At 48.4% G+C, this 17,180-nt stretch overlaps 1 protein-coding gene across 1 annotated transcript in view; it reads left to right on the forward strand.

Annotated features, from left to right (window-relative positions):
* Positions 1-2,602, forward strand: part of TPRG1 (tumor protein p63 regulated 1) — an 88,663-nt gene extending 86,061 nt beyond the window's left edge. The window contains exon 6 of the mRNA XM_019503060.1: positions 1,764-2,602. Coding sequence (XP_019358605.1) covers positions 1,764-1,958 — 195 coding nt within the window. The 3' untranslated portion in view covers positions 1,959-2,602. The remainder of the gene's footprint in view (positions 1-1,763) is intronic.
* Positions 2,603-17,180: the final 14,578 nt, after the last annotated feature.

Below are 17,180 nucleotides of genomic sequence, written 5' to 3' on the forward strand. Positions count from 1 at the left end.
AAAAAAAAAATCCATTCTTCACTGAACCCAATATGGATGAGATTGTGGACGAGATTGTGGTTAGAGCCAGGAGAATAGAAAATATGTCTTAGAGGGAAAGACACAAGGAGCTCTATTGGGTTAGCTTGTCAAAGAGTGGGTTAAAAGGTGACAGTCTATAAGTATACATGGGGGGAACTGAAACTTGATAATAGAAAGCTTCTCAATTTAGGAGACAAAGAAATAACAAGAAGCAACTGCTGGAAATTGAAGCTAGAAAATTTCAGACTCCAGATAAGGCATGCATTTTTTTCAGAGTGAAAACAATTAAACATTGGATCATCTTACCAAGGATTAGGGGTGAATTCTCTAGCAATTCTTACATGAGATGGTATATTTTTATTCCTAAAAGATATACTGTATACTGTAGTTCAAACAGAAATTAATTCAGGGAAGTCTCCTGGCCTGTGTTATGGAAGAAATCGGACTACTCAGTCCCAGCAGTACTTTCACTCTCTGAATATCAAGAGCTCACAACCTTGGTAGGAGATGAGTCTTCGAATGCGATGCCCAGCATGTCGGTTGGATTCTGGACCGCTCTGCCATTGAAAGAAACTTGAAATACTGTCCGGCCAGAGAAAGAGGGATTGGAGATCTTTGGATGCCAGATTTTGGTTCGAGTGGTAATGGCCTTGGGGTGCAAAGGTGAATGTCAGATCTGGGGTCAATCCTGACCTGTTCCCATGCCGAAGCTTTGCAGGGAGGTCAGGGCTTGAGGTTAGGTCTGTTTCTGGAGTGGTGGAAAGCTGCTGTCCATAAGGGCGGCTGAGAGCTGTCTGTGAAATGAGCAGTATCTCTTTGCACCATAGTTCAAGCCCCAGATCTGGGGGTGTTTCATTTCCTGTTTGGCTGGCCCAGATGCAAGGCAGGGCCCCTATCCGTTTGACAGTCTTTCCCCTCATCCTTGTTTGTCCTTCTTTGCTCTTGAACTTTGCAGTCAAGCACACAGAGCTGATGGACATTCCCAGCTCTGAACACGGCCCTGTTCACAGCTCGGATGGTAAAGCAAGCAGCCCTCCCTTCCAGGGAAGGTGCAACTGTTTAGTACAAACCCCAAATCTTTCAGCAATCCTCAGCTTCTTTCCATGTGGCTTCACTTTCCTCAGAGTCTCATCCTTGGCTTCCAGATCCTGCTATGACTGTGACTGAGCCTGTGTTCCTGATATTCCCGTCTTCCCCTTCCCCAGCTCCAGGGTCACCACTTCCCCACCTATTTTGGTTCTCTGGGTCAGCGCTCCATGCAGTCTGCCTCTCTCGCTTGATGGTTACGCACCTTCTTGGGCTTCTTTGCATGTTTGGGATGGCTCCATGTGCAAGGACCTGATCACTCTAGTCCTTGACTGTACAGAAAGTCCCCGCATCCCTTGCATGTGCAGGAAATGGATCCTTGAAGTTTGGCACCTCCACATTGGAATTAAAATCTTTTAACCCTTGGACCACTGCCATCTTTCCACTTGGATGGAGAAATGTTATTTAGCGGTGGCGGGGGGTGGAGGTGAGGTGGCAGAGAGACAAGGGGAAATGCCTGTCTATACGCATCCGCAACAAGCCAGGGATTGGATTACAGAAAAGGTCATTTGCCACTGATGGTTGATTTGTTCACTGCATTTAGCAGCCAGGTTGCTTCTCTCACAACATCTACAGCTTAGAGGAAGGATCCCAGCCTACCTATGGGGAGTATACACCCAACTAATCCTCACTCCTGTTGTCTCCTCCTTCCACAGATGTCCATGTTCAGTGCTCAGCTGGTCCAGGTGATTCAGAAAGCCCAGAGGAAGAATCCGCCACCAGGCAACCCCACTGGAGTTATGGTGCTCAACCAGTCCCTCTTGATCGACACCTATGTGGGGCTAATGTCTTTCATCGGCAACAGCAACAAGCTGGGTTATGCCATTGCCCGTGGGAGCTTTGGTTTTTGAACACCCTGCATGGCGGGGGAGAGCTTTGTGGGTCCCTTTTGATTTGCTCACTTTTTCCACTGGTCTTTTCAAGTCTGCATAGGGCATCCTTCCTTAAGGGCTAAGGTTATGAATCATCCCTTCATGAGGCAGGTATCAAGAGGCACATGCCCATTTAACCCAACATAGGTCCTATTTTGAGGACGTAAAGATTTGAGGACCTAAAGATTGAGGACATAGCAGGCTGGTCCTGACCCCATGCTCAGGTTTTCCTGGGCTGCTTGGGTCCTGCTACATTAGTTATAACCTCTGTGCAGTGTGTGCTTTAGAAGTGGATCAAAACAAGAAGCCAAGACCCAAATGCTGCCAAATCTGGTGGGGCACAGCTTTTGGATAGGAAGTTAACTTTGACAGCTCTTGCCCATCCACAGGGTTTTGTGAACCCTCTCACTCAAAGTAGCCTTCCACATCCCTCTGGCTCATTGCTAATGGCAATACAAAGATAGGGCTCCTTAGAGCTGAGGGTACCTTAGTGCAAGGTAGACGTGGGTCCTAGCCAGCAAGGTAGACGTGGGTCCTAGCTAGCAAGGTAGACGTGGGTCTTAGCTATCCAGGTAGACTTGGGTAATAGCCAGCAATGTAGCCAGCATTCCCCACTTCCTCTAGCCAGCATTCCCCACTGCCTCTTCAATAACCAGGATGTTCTGCAGTCTCTTCCAGATCTCAGGGCTTTGGGCACCTTGGACCACAATAAGATGCCCTTGCTTCAAATCTTAGGCCCTACATTAACCTGGCCAACACAGAGACATTACTGCTTGACCAACCTGAGGGCATTTATTAATGGGGCTCTGAACTGATGCAAGCATTTCGCTATCTGTTCTGCCTTGACTTGCCAGACAGATTATATTGTGGTTGCATCTTTTTGCACAAGCTTGGAAAAGGCATCCTGCGCGATTCTAAATATTACTCTTTGTTAAGGTGTCTTTTGTTCTTTAAAAAGTGGCCTTTCTTGCAGTTCAGCTTGGAGAACCTGGGGAATCCTTGGAGCAATTTGGTAATATGTCTGGAAAGGACATTCCCCTTTTTCGGAATAAACTGTTCACAGGAGGCCTGATGTGAAGCCATTGAAAACCAGTCAGAAACTCTTTGTGGCTTGATTCTCTTCAGTTGGGGCCCAAGGAAAAAAGCAAGAGTGAAATATCTTGAAGCAAATCTTACAAGATAAAAAAACCCCAAAACAATGTCTTTCCTCGTAGCTAAACGTCTTTATATTACATATGAAGCATCAGCATCAATTTTCTCTTGAGGGGGTGGGTGGGGAATCTAAGAAAAGGAGACACAGCATTTTCTAGACAGTACAAAATATTCTAGCTCAATAGAGTAGTATCACAGAATAAAATAAGAATATAATATTCTAGCTCCATAGAATAGAATAATAGACTATTCTCACTCAATAAAATAGGATAGTATAACTGGATCTTGGGGGCTTTATTTTATATGGATCAGAACTGGCATATATTTTTACTGGAGATTTCAAAACTTCAATAAACCTGTACCCTCGGTGGTTTTGTTCCTTTTTTGAGTGCCAGATGGGATAGATGACACATGAATAAATATATCTTTCTTTTGGGATTTGGATGTCTTTGGGGTTCTCCCATTCTCCCCATATACACGGACTTCATGTCTCTAAACTCTGCCTCCCTATGATCAGAAAACCTGCCAGGGTCTCCATCCAGGTGCGTGTGTGACATCTCTGCAATGCTTTCAGCTCCTCGGGGCTCCTGGGATGGTGGGGAGAGAGAAGAGAAGTGGACATGAAATCCAAGTTCACGGCCTGGATCACCGGACAGGTCCTAAAGGGTTGCATTTAATAACGTGCTTTGATTAATATAGCTCATCCTTTAAGGAATTTTCATCAAAAGCCCACGAATACCTAATGCAAACCACAAATGTACCATGTAAGTTGTAACGTCCTGTTTGCTTGGCATGTCACCAGTAGCAGAAAGTGGGTGAGACTCTCGGTCACACTGGGCTCTTTCTTCTGCACACAGGGCTTCACAGAGTCTGGGATCCTCAGGTTTTCTGTTGCCCTTAACGGGTCCGTTTTAGCTCAAAATACGTCAACAAAAAAGTTTTGAGATCCTACAGACTCCAGTCTGTGCAGCGGTTGAACATGGGAATGAAGCAAATCTGTGTGTGTGTTTTCCCTCTACATCCGTTAAAATCCTTCCCCCCCTCCCCCCGCCATTTAATTCATTATGTCAGTTAGCGTGGCTGTCCCCAAGGCAAAAAACTTTCAATTCATGCTTCAGGAGGAAATGTTGGAAGGAGGTGGATGAGATAGCTGCTGCATTGCTTTGGCAGCTGTTCTTAGAAAAGCATCATTGGCAAATTATCACAATCGCTTTGCAGAAGGAGAAGAAAAAAAAAGAAACCTGGCCCAGAAACGGGGAATGTTGCTGACGAGGCATTAAGAAAAGACGTATCTGCTTGTATTTTGTTCTCTTCCCTACTGGGGTTTCGTGTTTTGCTCATGTCGCCCTTTCCTAGCAAACTCCTTTTCAGAGTAAACCTGGCTCCTTTGGTGATGGGCTCTTAAAGGCACAATGCAGCTCTGTTTCCTAAGCTGTACCTGGAAAGTTTTGAATCTGTTTTTGTTTCTGTCTCCGAAAGTTTCTGAGCTTCGGAGCCTTAAAAAAATGCTGGTGCTTGTTTCGAGTATTGCCTCGATCATTAATGAACAAAGGTCACTAACATTAATCAGTGGCTTGGGAGCTGCTGCTAATGGGTTATGCTGCCACTTTCCAGCCCTTTACCAAGACAGATGTACGTGCGGCGCCTACCACGGCTGCCCTGTCCTCCAGACTATTTGCAGTTTCCAGGTAGAGGCCAAAAGGGCAGTGGAGAAAGACCCTCCAGATCCAGGTAACGGGCCTGGATAAGGCAGCGTCCTTATGCTCAGATCCATCCTTTGACTCCTTGACATGGTTTTTCAGGGGATCTGGGGCAATGCCAACCAGCAGCTGAGCAGGTCAGGGCTCCCCACTGCATTGCGGTCGTGTTGCAGGACGCTCGTCTGGTAAAGAGCGGGGCCCCGAAAATGAACCTTTGCATGGGGCCTCCAAAAGCTAACTCCTGCCACCACCAGGCAAGGTCTGCCCACACTTTAAATGAGTGCTGGAGATTGAGGAGGGTGTTGTATAGCTCCATCCTTGGTGTGTGCTATCTGCACACAGCGTTCAGTGCACAAACCTAGCTCCAACCTTCTTCGGGTGACGCGGGCCTGCTGTTTTTATGTGGTTTGTGTGTTACGGGATAACCTCATGAGTTTAACGGCAGTGCAGAAAGAGCAGCCACCGCTTCCTCTCCATATTTTTGGCAAGCTTTTTTGTTTCGCAGCCTGGTTTGGTTTGTTTGCACTGGTTGATGCTGTTATGCACTGGAGCTGCCCTGCATGGGCAAGGTGTGCTTTGTCTCATTGCATTTGCTTGGAGCCACAACAGCATGGACAAAAACTAATGTGTCTTCATGAACTTACTGCTGGCCTCCTTCGTTTCTCATTCAAGCTCGATACTGGATGTTTAGACACTGCTTTAGATGCCTGTTTTCCAGGTTGCTTTTAATGCCTGGTAAATGCTGTGCTCAAAATGAATGAAGGGGTGATGTCTAAAAATGACAGCCAGACAGCTGGGTTTTCTTCTTATGTTGCTGGGGGATGGATGGTAGAAGTGGCTTCTAACTGTAGGTGTCCCTTCTCGGGGGGCTGGAGCTGTAGGTCCCGGTGTAAGACTTACGGTGTTCGAGTTATGGTCTGCATAACTCTAACACTGGAAGGGACAGGATAGCAGTCTTCACATATGTGGAGGGCTGCCATAAAGGAGAGGGAAAGCACTTTTTCTGTCTTGCTGTGGAGAGGCAGATGCAGACCAATGGCTGGAAGTTGCAAAGTTGGTTTAGATTGGATATCTGGAAAAACTTCTTCATGGTGAGAATAGTGAGGTAGTGGAATAGGCTACCCAGGGTATCCTCAGGGTTGAAAAATGAGGTATTCCCAAGTAGAGGCCACTTTTGGAAGTGAAAACCCAAACCTCACAATGTGCCTTAGTGTCCCCAGCTCTGTAATGGGCATAAACGTGGTGCCAGACTTCTTTATCATGCAACCCTACTTCCTATTCCTAACCCTAATACAGTGCTAGGGGCCCATGTGGACTCTGTTTCTTCATTTGCCCGTCAGCCCCCTGCTCTCCTCAGCTGTGCCCTCGGGGGCCTTCGCTCCTCTCTGAGCAATTCCCTAGGCAATCGCTGGGTAACTCATAACTGTGTTGAGGCAGCAAGCGACGCCAGGTGGCAGCAGGAATAAGGAGGCTCTGAATTCACGGCTTGTTTGCAAAGTAGTGGCAACTGCAGGGCCTTGGAGAACAGGAGGGCTATGGCTCAGCCTGCCAGGTGTAGGGAGCAACATCCTCACCCTCACTGCCCCGGGTCTCTGTGTGCTGCTAGCGAAGCCCCGTCACCCTGGCACCATAGCAGAGAAGCGCATTCATATCTCCCACCATGAGATTGCTTTCCCTGCAGCCCCCTGGCAGAGGAGCTAAGCTTTCCCAGTGACCCCTACCCTCCATCCAGCCCTGTTCCCATCCCTCGTGCCTGCAAACAGTGAAGCCAGAGCTCCCGAGGACTCCCACCAAGAGGTGCTGGTGCAGCTCGGGGCTCTCCCCCTTCGTGGCACCTGCTCCCCTTCCCCGCCCCACAACTCGGCTGGTGAGGACTGCTCCTTCCCTCTCGCTGTTATGGGAATGAGCTCAACCTGAGTCATTCCCAGCATGAGGTGGACCCTGTTTCTTGGGAAATGGGGCCTTGCCAGCAGCTGCAGGGCTTAGCACCGATCTGACACAGCTTCCGGAGAAGGGCAGGGCATCTACCAAAGTATTCAGGGCAAGGCTGGGCTGGGCTCCAGTTTGGCAGGCGGCTCTTGCCTGAGTACAAGAGGCGGGGAGCGGAGGAAGGCGGAAGGGGAGTGGGTCCATTGCTCTCATTCTCCATCTCTCACTCCCATCATTGCACCACCCACGCCCCATGCAAAAGGCTCACAACGGCGGTTCATTAATTGCCGTAGCCCTTGTTCTGAGGCCTTGCATTATTGACTGCTGGTGGCTTGATGGGGCTGGCTGCGATTTTTGAGACTTGGTGGCTGGAGGAGTGGTGTGGGGTCAGGCTGCGGCCTGGATCTGGAGTGCGGGGCTGCAGTGTGAACGTGACGGTGTTAATTGCTAAGGTTTCCATAGCTGGCATGCCTCCCACCATCCAATTTCCAGCCCCATGGGCCAGATGAAACAGTGCCATGCTCTGGATCTGGCCCACAAGTGGTGGCCCCTGTCCTAGCATGAATGCCAGCCCTTCTGCTCTGCAAATTGTCCCATTCCTGCCTGTTTCCCCCTCTGAGTTTTGTGATTCCCCCGAGATCCCCTACGGTTTCATAGAGTGGTGTCTTCCTTCCTTCTTCCCCTGCTTCATGAGCCTGCAGTCTTCCCTTCCCTCCAAGACCCTTACAACACCCTACCCCAAAGCCATTTGCTTTAGCGGAGTGACATGCTGGGCAGCTAATGAACCGGCACAGCTGTGTCGAAGCATCCGAACAATGAATACGCTCTAAAATAGCATCCAGTAGCTGGGAACATGCAAACCCTTCATGTGCCAGAGACAAAATCCAGAGAATGCCGGGCTGGATGGCTGGCTTTTCACGCCTCTCGCTAATTAAACCCCATGTCTGTAGCTCACTTGACTATTGCAGTCCAGCGTCGATGGCTTTCGAACGGCTTAATGGAGGTATTTCCATCTGAGCATCTTCCAGTAATGACAGAAGCCCTTTGGCCTCACCTTTAACGCAGAAGCACTTAATTAAGTCACTTTACATTGGGAGGTTGATTTGCTTAAAAGCTAATGGTCCACGGCTGAGTTGGTCCACAGAGATTCAGTTGCACTTAATCCCTCGCCGATGGCCTTTGCACTGGCTTCCAAGGAGTTTAAATGGTATAACTTAAATCTATTTAAAAGGGAGGGACAGCATACTTGTCTTATTCATTCCAGCAAAAGAACCCACATGGGCCAGCCAAAAGGTTTTCGAGCCAAGCTGGGTGATACTCGAAACACACGGAGATTGAGTTGACTTAAGGATCCAATTCCAGAGAGTGGATCTGAGCTGGCTACTTCTTTTCCACCTAACCAATCTTGCAGGTAAAAAAAAACGGGACGTGACTTTTGCCATGTTGTCAACACAAGCATATTGTGAATTTTGCAGTATTGGCTGTTTTTCTTTTCAAAGCCTCATTTCCAGGAATGTGTGATGAAAGAAGTTGGATTTCTTTATGCAAAAGAGAGTAGATTTCCAGCTCTTCTGATGACAGTCAGAGTTTTATAGCCCAAGTGCATCCTCAAGAAAGGCCAAGACAACAAAAAGATCTCCCAAAACTTGATCTAAAATTTATTTAAAAATTGTGTTTTTTAAACCAGCTTGCCTTTTTTTTAAAATTTGATTTGCATATTTAGCAAATTTTGCATCTATTAGATGTCCCGAAGCAAAAGATCTGCCTGAGCTTGCCTTACAAGTGCTGCCGATAATTATCCCAAGGCAATAGTGTTGTAACCAAGAACTCGGTCCAAAGATCATCCAAAGGAGACTGTGGGTGGTGATTCAGGACGTTTGGGTTCAGTTCCCACTTGGAAAGAGCGTCATAGAAAGCAGCTCTGAATTGTTATTATGCCAGAAGTTACCAAACGACTTTGGTGCAGAGAATGACATGGCTGCATGGGACTTGGAGAATCTCTAAGCAGTCCTCTGCACTGTGATGAATTTTATCCTAAAAGGTGTTTGGCATGAAAGCTGTGTGTGAGGATAATCCCTATTTTGCTACCCACGTGCAATCCCAGGAGACACGGCGAGCAAGGCACGAGTTTCCCCTTTGTGTTTCTTAAAACATGGAACATGGTAGGGGGTGGAAATGCATTGGGAAGCCTGCATTTTTAGCTGGGTAAGCACAATGCACTGCAGGTCCTGCCATAAAATTGAATAATAAATTTTGGAATAATTGCAGTGGGAAAACGATTTCCTCCAAGTTCAATAAGCTGTGCTTCATCCAAGCATGTGGTTTTAAAAGATTTTAATTGTACATGATCTCGAAAAGACCACAGGCTTCTGCCTGATGATAAGGAGGGTTGAAATACAAACACGCACTATTCTCCAGAGACCCTTTTCCCCCCACCACAGAATACTAGCGACTCGCACAGCAGTTGATGTGAGTGGCTTATATCTTTGCCGTGGGAAAAATAGGTCTGTGAAGAGAGCAGAAAGCTGCTTGAGCCTTTGACTTGAGCGGTGGAAAACGAAGAGTGGGATTTTTTTAGTCTGTGTCCATAATCTGCCCTCACATTTTCTCATAGCTCTATGCACTAAGAATTCTTTAATTGCATGGTGGATTTGCAGTGAAACACTCTGGCTATAATTACTTCTATTATCCAAAGCAAGAGAGACGTGTGCCAGTCTGAAAAAATAAAGACGTAGCCTCAAAGAAACAAAGGAATGCTTCCCTCTCTCGCACACATGCACACATATTTGCACACCAACTACCATCTAGCTACCTATCTGCCTATGTTCCTATTCTCTTTTAACAAATTCATTTCTCTCCTTGCAGTGGCAGGATATTTCCAGAGCTCCGGTTCCCCTCATTTACCATGGCAAATCAAAGGATGTTTTTAAGAACATCAGAACTAGCATTGACTGGCTCAGACTTTAGGTCCATCTTGCCCTGTCTTCAGTGTCACGCGGGGGCAGAGAAGGGATGTGGACAAGTTGGAGAGAGCCCAGCAGAGGGCAATGAAAATGGTTGTGGGGCTGGGGGACAGGACTGGTGAGGAGAGGCTGAGGGAAATGGGCTGATTTAGTCTGTAGAAGAGAAGACCGAGGGGGACTGAATTGCAGCCTTCACCTCCCTGCAGGAGGGCTGCAAAGAGGATGGAGCTGAACTGGTCTCAGTGGGGGCAGATGACAGAGCAAGGAGCAATGGGCTCACATCGCAGCAAGGAAAGTTGAAGTTGGTTATTAGGAAAAACTTTCTCACAAGGAGGGTGGTGAAGCACTGGAACAGGCTCCCCAGAGAGGTGGGGGAGTCTCCATCCTTGGAGGTGTTTAAGACCCAGGTAGACAAAGTCTTGGCCGGGATGATGTAGCTGGGGCTGGTCCTGCTTGGAGTCCAACAGAGAGAGAACTTAGGGTGACGTTATATGTGACATTTAAACCATACCAAGAGCACTTACAATGCAAAAATCTGCATGTTAAAGCTCATTAACTCATTCTTGGAGGACGTTAAGACCTGGCTAGAGAAAACCTTGTCTGGGATGATGTAGTTGGGGCTGGTCCTGCTTGGAGCAGGGGGTTGGACTGGATGTGACCTCCTGAGCTCCCTTCCCACCCTCATTTTCTATGATGTTTTGCTGGAAGGGAGAGTGAGCTGGGTTTTCTTTCTCCCTTGCAGCCTCCAGCATTGAAGGTCCAGGAAGGTCTAAGTCCGAGGCCGTGCCCCTTGCTCCCCTGCTCCGTAGTGACTGATGCCCCTTTCCTCCAAGCCTACATCCAGTCCGTTTGTGACATTTGGGGCATTATGTTGGGTTATTGCATGTGCAGGTTGTTCCCAGACTATTTAAGGATCAGTTAGACAAGCACCCATATAGGGTGGGTTAGTCAAGGGTGCCCCTGCCTGCAGCAGGGGGTTGGACTAGACATGCCTTCCAGAGGCCCCTTCCAGCCCTACTGTTCAATGATGGTTTGAATCCCAGTCACCCCATCACACAACCTGAGAAGGAGTGAAAGAAAACCTGATGAATCTGTAGAAATTCAAGTGATTCATGCTCCGTCATTCACGCCCTTTCACTGGCAGCAAGGCATAAAGTTCTTTGACCCCGACTGACTTCCTGCCCCTGGGGCTGGACTTGATGATCTTCAAGGTCCCTTCCAGCCCTAACGTCTATGAAATCTTCCATGATATTTGCTGGGAGTGGGTGATATCAATATAGCAGACTTGTACTGGGCTCTCTGAAGGTCCTCTCTGCAGAAGGGTGGCTGGTAGGGCAGGGAGCAGAAAGCAGAGCAGCAGATCAGGCAGGGGAAGGGGATTGAAGTGCCACTCAGAGAAGGTACAGGGCTAATTTATGGCTTCCCTGCCAAAAAGGTTGGCCCCTCACTGCTGTATTGCACCTTATAAGACATCCAGCCTCTCCTCCCCTACTCCGGCACCCAGCTCTCTGGGGATACAGTCCCCTTTATGCATATGCCACCGCCAAGAGCTCGTGGGTGCTCTTTGAGCTCAAGTTGGAGCAGAAGAGAAGTGGGAATGTTACGGCCTTTTTGTGACAAGTTTCTGCTGTCCAGAGTTTTCCACGGGGGTCTCTGCAGGGTGACACCAGGACTCTGGTTGTAACATCCTTTCCTTTGTGCACCTTGATGCATTCGGGCCAAGAAGCATCTTCTGGGCCTCAGTTTGTCTCCCAGGATTTTAGCTATTGGGCAAGACATTGACTGCATGAGAGGAGGACTGAACTTCTAATCCCATGAGAAGCATTAAGTAATATTAAGGAAACGATTTCATGATCAGTGTTCAGCTTCGACCCACTGCAGCCCACCTCCAGAGGCCCACGGGGTAATTCCTTGGCCTACATTGGGAGTCACCATTACTAGCACTGGAAACTTTAGCTAAAAAAGACAGCTTAGGGGCAGCAGGGTATTTTGGGCTCGGCATTAGATTGACCTTTCAGATGTTCTTCATCCCTGTTTTAGAACGAACTCGGTCGGAGGAACAAAACAGCAACACATGGAGCAGCCTTGCAAAAAGGGAAGCGGCACGTCGAAATCTCGCCATTCTGCAAAGCGGTGCAGAAGGAGTTGGTATGTGGCAGCAATGTGGTGTCCTTTTTCACAGTGGTTGCATTTATCTCCCTGAGCCAGACACCAAGGGAAAAAAAAATATTCTCGTTTCCAACAGCGAGCAAGTAGTTACCTGATTGCCTTGTTTCGTACAAACACATGGAAGTTGCCTGGAGACCTCAGCAACAGCGATGATGACAGGCCTGCTTGGACTGAGATGCTGGGTGTTGCTCACAGATGCCTTTGTCATGCTGGCTCATTTGCAGCTCCATGGAGAATGGCTGTCTCTCCTAGCTAAGCCAGTGTCTTTTTCTCTGGGTGGCTAAAGGAGAGCAGCAGGGAGATCTAGAAAATGGGAGGAGGGACAGTGTGGGTCACCCAAAACTAGCCTGGGACTTGCATTTCTCCTGTTTGACTGTGCACATCATGTAGGCTCAGATCCTCCCACAGAGTTAGGCAGCTAAATCCTTTGGAAGATAGTGGCCTGAGTCTCCTTATGCCTCATGCCCCCATCTTTAAAATGGGTATAATCGTGTTTCCCTGCTTCCTGCGGGTGTGATAAGTGTCCGTACAGTGCAAGAGTATGTGATGCTCAGATGGTTGCTGTGTTGTGCCCTCTTCCTGGGCTCCCACAGTTGTCAGGTCTCTGGGGGTAAGATGGAAGTTGTGGGTATGTAATAAGTGCTGCATATTCCAATGTGTCTTGCATCAGAGAAGGTCTGTGCGATCCATGCATATTGCTCAGGCAGGGATAACCGGAGGTCACCTGGGGGTGGTTTGAGAGCTGTTCATATAACCAGCTGGATGCAGGTAAGAGAAACACAGTCACTGTTAAATCTTGAGCGTACAACACTGGTTTTATCAAGGTGCAGAAATGGTTATCCTGATTTACAGCCACACTCCCGTGATAGCAGTCCTGACACTACCAAGGGCTCCCCTTGCCTTGGCTTCTCTTTTTCACCATCCGGGTTGTTTAGTCCTTCAGGACACAAATGTTTTCTTCAAACCTCTTGGCACCCTCCTGGGAGAATAAATAAAAGAAATATCCCTGGGAGTTCATCTGCAGTCAATAATTGGCCCATAAACTGCTTTTACCCAAGGATCTCAAGGAGTTTCAAAACGCAGGCGAAGCAAACCTCAAAAACATCGTGGCTATCGCTGAAGCAAGGATCATCGTTCCCGGTTTACAAATGGGTCAGCTGGGGCCCAGACAAGGCATCTATTCAGTGAAGTCCTGAAGCAAATGCTTTCATGGGTGTGCTGAATCGGGCTCCAGTTGACTTTCCAATAGTCCAGCCAGGGTCCACAACTGGGAGCCAGTCGTTCTCAGCACTCCTAGCCCGGGACCAACGAAGACTAACAAACAGGCCAGCAGTAAATACCTCTTTCAAGTAGGAAAGTGTTTTGGAAAAGGAGCATTTGCTTCTCTCCCCTTGCATTTCATGCCACCTGCCTTTCAGGTGATATTTGAATGAGCTCCTCGCTTCGAGAGGCACGAGGGTTTTGCAAGCAGCAAAAATAAAAATTTTTTTGGGGAAGGGGCAGGGGAATATCATGCATTCCCCAAATCCCTGCGCTCTTTTAAGTACTAGTGATGTGAGAGAAGACCATTTCTCTTGCAGAGTTTTTCCTGTCTCGCTGAAAAGCAAGGGCCCGATTGCATAGGCGGTTGGGAAGAAGGGTTCAGATACGCGGAAAGCAAGGGCTTGCCGTCTTCAAACAGACAAGTCCGTTCAGCAGCTTGAATCTTGGAACCAGAGACTAAAAGTCATGTAAGGGAAATACAGTTTGCAGCATTTTTGTTGCCTAAAAAAAAGAGTATTCCTGGCACGTCCCGCTGGCAGCTTGGCTAGGAGATTGAGTTAACTTCTGTGTGGGAAAGTTGGACGCGGAGTCGTAGTCTTGGCTGTAAGTTTTCTTGAATGTGTAAGGGTCACTGTGACCCAGCGGTTAGGTTATTTGAGGGCTTGTGTTCCTGAGTCCTCTTTGTCTTGGGTCCAGACAAACCTTCCTGTTGAGAAACACTGGACTCGTTCTCAAGACTCAAAAGCAAACAACATTCCAGCCATTTCCCTCGAGGGACAGCGAAAGGCTTTAACTGTTTCGTCTTTCTGCTGTCATCTGAAGAGCGCTCTCCGAATGACCTGTTGACAGCCCAAATCTGCCTCCTTCTTGCCGTCGGATCGCCTGCCCGTCCCGGCTTCTATTGAGGCAGGGTTGGCTCTTGCAAAGCTGTAGCGGGAGAGGTGCTGCGCTAACAGGGCGCTGAGGACAGATGGACGCGCTGCTGCTCTTGTTCCTTCTCCCTCTTGCACAGATCCGGGCCCAGGTGTGCTGCATCCAACACACCTGGGTCTCTTCCCCGGGTTTGGAGACCCCGCAGAGCTTGCAGCTGGGTTGAGAGCATGGAGGGTGATTTAGTCTGAGACCAAGCAGATGCTCATGACTAAAGCAGTAAGCTCCATTAAAAAGGAGAAGGCCCAACAACCTCAATGAAAGCTAGGAATAGAGCAAGGGCTCGTATGCCAAGTAATGTGTAACTGCAGCGATGCAGGAAAATGCCTGGACTATCCTGGCAGGCCAGTGGTGGATTCAATGATACGGACCCCTGGCTGTGCTCTAGCTCTTAGGAGGCACAGCCTAGGGAAAGACTATAAGCCAAGGGGATGGGGTCAGGGGGTTGTCACCTGCTAAATCCTGGCTTGTTACAGGGCCCAGTGCTGTCCAAAGCACAAGTCAGAGCAACCCCAGGGCTGCTTTATCATGCAGCAGTTTTAACAAAGCTGCCTGTAGTTGTTGGATCCTTAAAGCCCATAACACAGAGCACTCCTCATCCCAGCAGGCCCTCACGAGCATTGCAGGAAGTGCTAGGGGTGTGTAAATCTGCCTTTCAAGTAGGAGATTTTCATACCCTCCCAAGGTATGAAAATCTCCTCTCCTTTTCTTGCCTGTATATACCACCAGAGTGGCCAGATGCCAGCCATGGGGCACTTATACATGTGCATGCTTGTGTACCTATATTGTCTATATTTGATTATCCATATGGAATAACACATTGGTATAATAAGTATGCATGAATACTTTTATACTGTATATAGACTGGGGTCTGTGCATAGGTGTTTAAATTCATGTGCACACACACACCAGTGGACAGATAGCATTAGCATCATGATGTAACATGGTGTATAGGTTTTTTGCAGCGTTCGTTTGGCATGCAGAGTTGCTTATGGCTGCCTCTGCACAGGGGGGTGGAGTAGATGGCCAAGCCAATGGTTCGACAGCAATGATGCAACCGTGTGGAACTTGAATGATGGAAAACTCGACCTCTGTTATATGTAATATTTGCACACCAATGTCCATGTACTTGCACAGGAGCTAGCCATTCCTGGGAGATTACCGCCACCTTTCAGCCGGATTTGGACTTTCCCAGTTTCAGGCTTGCGGCTCAGCAGCAAAGACGGGGCCAAACAAAGTCTTTCCACACATTTGGTTTCTGTGGTCTCATAATCACCAAGTGTTCAACCACGACTCCTTGGCTTTTGCAGATGGCATCCGGGGCTCCCAGGTGGTCTCCCATCTGCCTACGAGCCAGGCGCAAGCCTCCAAGGTCAGTTTAAATGGGGTGTGGTGATTTTTCTTTTTTTAAGGGCAAGGAGGAGAGGGTTTGGATGAGTCCCAGCATGTTTGGAAGCAGGATTTCCAATTCATTCTCAATCCTCCAAGGGGTTCGAGGGTCTTGTTCTGGTCCATCCCAAGCACAAGGGGCCTTTTTTGAAAGGCTGGTTTTGAACACTGAAAGTTAGCATCTTTCTTTCTTTGCGTCATTGGCATCTTTCTTTCTTTCTTCCCTTATTTTCTTGGATGGGAAGGTTCACTGAGATGCCAAGGGACGGCGGGTTGTGAACACAGGATGGCTTGTAACAGCGCAGGCCGTAACATGCCGAGGCAATGGGGCATGGTGCAGAGAGCCCAGGAAGATGCATGGGATTAGTGCTCACCGCTCACATTTGAAACGGAGTCTGTGCCATTAAACTCCTTGTACTTTGCTTTGTTTAACCCTTGGGACCCTGGAGTTTATATCCCAGGGTCCCAGCACAAATCCATTTCTAAACTGGGTGCCCGGATATTGCTGGCAACAATAGATATTTGGGGTGTTTCAAGTTTTGGGGTGAAACTTGATCATTTTAGGACAAGACGATGCTAGAAAGGAAGGCTGTAGGTACCGAGCAATGACTGCCATGGACTGCAGGAGGCCCTGCAGTCATCCAGACGGGCTCAGTCTCATTTCCATTGCTCAGCCAAGAGTAGGAGGAATAATGAAGGCAGAAAATGGGGGGTGGGGAAAGGTCACATTCTCTTCTCTTCTCTTCTCTTCTCTTCTCTTCTCTTCTCTTCTCAATTGCTTCTTACATGCTTGTCATCACTGGGGCATGTGAGCAAATGCCTCTGGAGTGCAAAGCAGAAGGCGCTGCGTGTGCAAGTCTCTGGTTCCTGGGGGAGTTTGTGCCATCCTCTGAGAGCACCCCCCAAGAATGGTCTGTCTCCTTGCACAGGTTGGTTTTAGTTGTGCTGCTAGGAGTTTCCCGGTGCCACGGAAGTGATGCTGTCAGTTGGGTTTCCTCCTGAAGCTTCGGTGCTAGAAGTCACCATCCTTGTAGCTCAGATCACAAACACCCCAGCGGCCGAGGCTGAGGGCAGCGGTAGGATGAAATGATGCCATCCCCCTGCCAACCATCAAGTGAAGTGACATGCTCCCATCTCCCCGGGTATGCCGGCGTAGTTGTATTGTCTGGAGAGGGCTGCTCATTCGTACTTCTAGCTGACCTAGTGTGGCCTGCACAACTAGGTAGTATAGGTCTACTCTTGGCTTTGCTGAGTGCAGACCTCCATGTGTTTCAAAGACTAAGACCAAGACCTTGAACTTCGTTGGCTGTAAGAGGGATCCCGAGTCTTCAGCGCAGGGACCTGCCTCTTGGCCATGGCCTCATTTCTTAATTCTCAGCTGCATGGAGGAGGCTTTGTTCCTCAGGGCCTTTTTGCCCCTATACAGGAGGTGCCCAGGTCTCTCTGTGAATTGTAAGTCTGATGTGAATTCAGACCCAAAAGCTTGCAAAGAACTTTTTTCCAGCTACTCAGTTGGCCTAATAAAAGATATCACGTTTACCCAAAAACGCCTTGCCATTGAACGATGCACACGTTTGTGAGTTGTGAGGACTGTTGGTTTTTGTGTTGCCCGGCCCTCCTCCACACAACGCCTGAGCTGATATCTCTGGATTCACTTTATCCTATTGCTCTCAGCACCATCCGGGGGCATCGGTCTAGCTTTTGGG

The sequence above is a fragment of the Gavialis gangeticus genome, unplaced genomic scaffold (assembly GCF_001723915.1).
Source record: "Gavialis gangeticus isolate Ggan-Ray unplaced genomic scaffold, GavGan_comp1, whole genome shotgun sequence".
NCBI lineage: Eukaryota > Metazoa > Chordata > Crocodylia > Gavialidae > Gavialis > Gavialis gangeticus.